At 33.1% G+C, this 4,138-nt stretch overlaps 1 protein-coding gene across 1 annotated transcript; it reads left to right on the forward strand.

The window, feature by feature from the left end:
- Positions 1-3,170: 3,170 nt before the first annotated feature.
- Positions 3,171-4,138, forward strand: LOC118347954 (glutaredoxin-C1-like). The gene has a single exon (XM_035688548.1). The coding sequence runs from the start codon at positions 3,373-3,375 to the stop codon at positions 3,748-3,750; it is 378 nt and encodes a 125-aa protein (XP_035544441.1). The 5' UTR covers positions 3,171-3,372; the 3' UTR covers positions 3,751-4,138.

The following is a 4,138-nucleotide window of genomic DNA, read 5'->3' on the forward strand; positions in this document are numbered from 1 at the left end:
CAACCTTTTGGATTAAACAAATAGAGATTAGATCACGATCAGCTCGTTCGATGAATTAACCTCGATCATCTCAATATTGTGGCCTGCATAGTGCATGCACAGCGCGCGCGCAGGCATTACTATCAGGCCATGAAATTAAGGCACGTCGTTAGCTAGCCAGACTGATCATCAGCTATATATATATATATATATATATATATATATATATATATATATATATATCTGCGCCTTGCGATATACTTAAAAGTGGCTATGCATGTACTGTTTATTACTGTTGATGTTACTGTTCATCAACAGTAATAAACAGTGTAGATGCACTTCACACCGTTCATCAACAATAATGAACAGTGTAAAATTTTTTTTTTTTTCGCATGTTTTTTTCTGCAAGTGTTTATATTATCTCTTTCTCTTTAAATAGACTTTTTTTTGTATTCATCTAAAGAGTAAAATAAATTATTACTTCTATCAAATGCTTGCTTTATAGTCGGATTGTTATGTAATTGTTATTTATAATTCTTGAATTTTTAGTGATTATATTAGAATTTGTAAAAGCAAGTATATATAATTGAATTGATTGGATCAAATTTGTGTGATAAGTATTTTTTAGATTTTTATTTAAGTTATTTAGACTTTTATAGAGTAATACTAAAAGTGATATATCATTTTTAATTTTCAGATTTAATTTAACGGTAGAAGTTTAAATATTGATTTAAACTAACATAAAATAGATAATTAAAATATAAATATTCTATCATACACTTAAAATTAACTTCAATTTATATATATATATATATATTTGTCGATATCTTAAAAGAGGCTATCCTATTACTATTAATCAACAATAATGAACAGTAAATAAGCTGTATGGTTTTTTTTCGCATATTCCTATACTGTTCATTACTGTTATGAACAGTAAAGAGGTTTTTTTTCTTTTTTTTTTTCACGTTTGTTTTGTTTTTTTGTTTCTTTTTAGGTTCGCCTGTGTGAATGTCAATGTGCGACGTAATACCACAATTGTGCGTGGGGAATGAAATAGAGGGAGAAATGAAAGGTGGGGAAAAATATTGGTTTATAGGTTTTAAATTACAACTCTTCATCTTTAATTTTTAGATTTAATCTAACGATATAAGTTTAAATATTGATTTAAACTAACATAAAATAGATAATTAAAATACTAATTTTTTATCATTAAATAAATAATAAAATTTTACTGTACATTTTTAAGAAAAAAAATTATCTAATTAATTTAAATTTTTAATATAATTTAAATTTCATAATAAATGATGAACATAAATAAATAATAATTTTATTTTTATACATTAGAATATTTTAATATTCAAAGTTATATATATATATATATAAGGAGTTATCAAATGATCAGAACCATTAAAACACTTGGATGTTTTATTTTATAATTAATAATTATGGTGAAACTTGAAAGAATACCGAATTCTTTTACTGACATGACTAATCCTGTACTGTATCAATGGTTTCTGGCGCGCAGGAGAAATAGTGTTTAATTAGAAAATTGCAGGACAGATGAGACAAGCTGATACGTGGTTTCTAGTATATCCATCTGTTTCTAGCTGCTATTTCTATGATCTATATGGAAAGTAGGCAGGACATGTGACCTTAGACTCTTTCAAAAAAAATATGGAAAGTAGGCAATGCGCGCGTTTGATGATCTCACCCATAAAAAGTATATCCCATCTTAAATTTGGGTATTCAAACTCGAGCCAGCCAAAGCTTGATCACAGACCCAACTTATATAGCATTTTTTTCCTATATATATATATATAGCCTGGCGGCCAGAGTCCTATCTGTTATGTTATCTTGTTCTCTCCTCTCTCCCTTCCCATAAAACCTCTCTCCTTCCCGGCCCCTCGCAAAATATTTACGATCTTTATGGTTAAAACTTAAAAGAGAGAACATATTTCCTGAGAATTGACGATAATAATAAATGAACATCTATTAAATTATGGACTCTAAGTCTCGTTTGGTTGTTAAATTTATCTGAATTTAATTCAGTTCAGTCTAATATTAAATTAAATCTAACATTCAAACGTTCAATTCTCAAATATTAAACTTATCTTAACTCAAAACTTATTTATACGTGAGACTCAACATTTTTTTCAATTCAATACTTATTTACGAGTGAAATTTATAATATTTTTTAATTTTTTATAAATACATCTAAAAACTCATATTAATATCAAAATATATTTAAATTCATATTAAATAAATTTTATAAAATTCATCCTATATTTTTAATTTATTATTATTTATAAAAAATCCAATTCAATTCAAAATCGAAATGTAGTCTAAATGTCTGCATGCGCAGGGAAAAAATTGATGAGTTTCTTTGAATCAATGGACCTCAATTCTTCTAAATTGAATATCCTTGATGCCGTTAGATATTCTGTCTACGCTATATATGAAAGAAAGTTGAAACGATATTTGTTTCCTGTGCTAGGAAAAAAGAAACCGGCCCAACCTAAAGTACTATACGAGAAACTACGAAAATATCATCAGGACCGTTCAGAATATTCGTCAGTCTCAACTGCTGGCCTACACGAAAGGCATGGAACCACTTCCATCATGTTCTTCGCCACCTGATCGAAGTGAGAGACTTTTTATTTTATTTAAAGTAAAATACTAAAAATACAAGAGAAAAATAAAGAGACTTTGGTTAAATATATATATATATATATATTTCGAACTTAAGGGGAGATTAATTTATAGTTAAGTCAGGCTGAAGGGTCCAAAAGGAAGAGGCTGAAAATGCGCATGAAGGTCACGTCAAAAAAAAAAAGGAACAAAGGTTCGTGATGGCCACGTTCATTACTTTTTGATCGTGTAGGGCCGACAGCAAGGACGTAAACAGCCGTCTATTAACCAACAACCCCCTTCTGAAAAAGCCTGTGATTCCTGTCTCTCCCTTAATTAATTTCCTCAATTAGAGTAACACTATTCAGCTCTTGCAGTGAGATTACAAGCACCCACAGTGAACATGTCTCTCTCTCTCTCTCTCTCTCTTCCCTGCATGGTCTGACGACTACCACAGACCTTACTTTTTTATTTACAAAGCTAACCTTCAAGTGGAGAATAATATTTAATTCAACCTGATCCTCACGCTCCCTAACTTCTAACTCTACTCTCCTTAACTCGCTTCTATAAATACCGAGCCTTCCTAGCTTCCAACAATCGTCGGAACAAACATCTCAATGATCACTTGCTCCCTTGCTCATTCGTCTCTTCGTTCCATTGTTCGCATTGCTTGACAGTTGCTAGCTTCCAACTTCTCCAACATCCTAGCTTAGCTTTCTTTCCCTACCAAGTATCAACCTTCTCATTCTCTTAGATACGATTAAAATGCATTACCAGACCGAGTCGTGGGGTTCCTACATGCCAACAAGGAGTGCCAACGTGGGTGATCCACTGGAGCGCATAGAGAGGTTGGCGTCAGAGAACGCGGTGGTCATCTTTAGCATGAGCACATGTTGCATGTGCCATGCCATAAAGAGGCTCTTCTGTGGAATGGGGGTGAACCCGACTGTGCACGAGCTGGACGAGGACCCTAGAGGCAAAGATATGGAGAGGGCTCTAATGAGACTCTTGGGCAACTCCTCGGCCGTCCCGGTGGTTTTCATCGGCGGGAAACTTGTTGGGGCAATGGACAGAGTCATGGCCTCCCATATCAACGGTTCTCTTGTGCCTCTTCTCAAAGAGGCGGGGGCTCTGTGGCTCTGATACGTACGTTCTATCTTTCTTCAATTTGAGCATCTCAAAAAAAGAAAGAAAGGAAGGAAATATATATCGGTTTTGATTTACATAGCAGAAAGGAAGGTAGAGGAAGAGGAGTAGTAGTGTTTGCATGTGATCAGTCTACCTAGCTCCTCTTTTTTGGACACACACAAAGACCAATGTATTAGTTGATCCCACTCCGAGTTTGTATCTTTTTGTTTTCCTTTATTTGCTTTGATTGTTTGGGTTTGTTGGTTTGCTTTGTACTTTCACTAATTAATGCTCGTCGCAGAGAGAAATGTATGTCCTCCCTCCCCTGTACAGATAAAGAAGGCAAATGGTTCTATCTTTTCCAATCTTGTTCGTTATATAGTCTTCGATATTTTCTCTAGCT

Source organism: Juglans regia, chromosome 1 (assembly GCF_001411555.2).
Source record: "Juglans regia cultivar Chandler chromosome 1, Walnut 2.0, whole genome shotgun sequence".
NCBI lineage: Eukaryota > Viridiplantae > Streptophyta > Magnoliopsida > Fagales > Juglandaceae > Juglans > Juglans regia.

Excerpts from the sequence above, each read along its gene's own strand:
- LOC118347954 (XM_035688548.1), top strand. The coding sequence starts at position 3,373 with ATGCATTACCAGACCGAGTCGTGGGGTTCCTACATGCCAACAAGGAGT.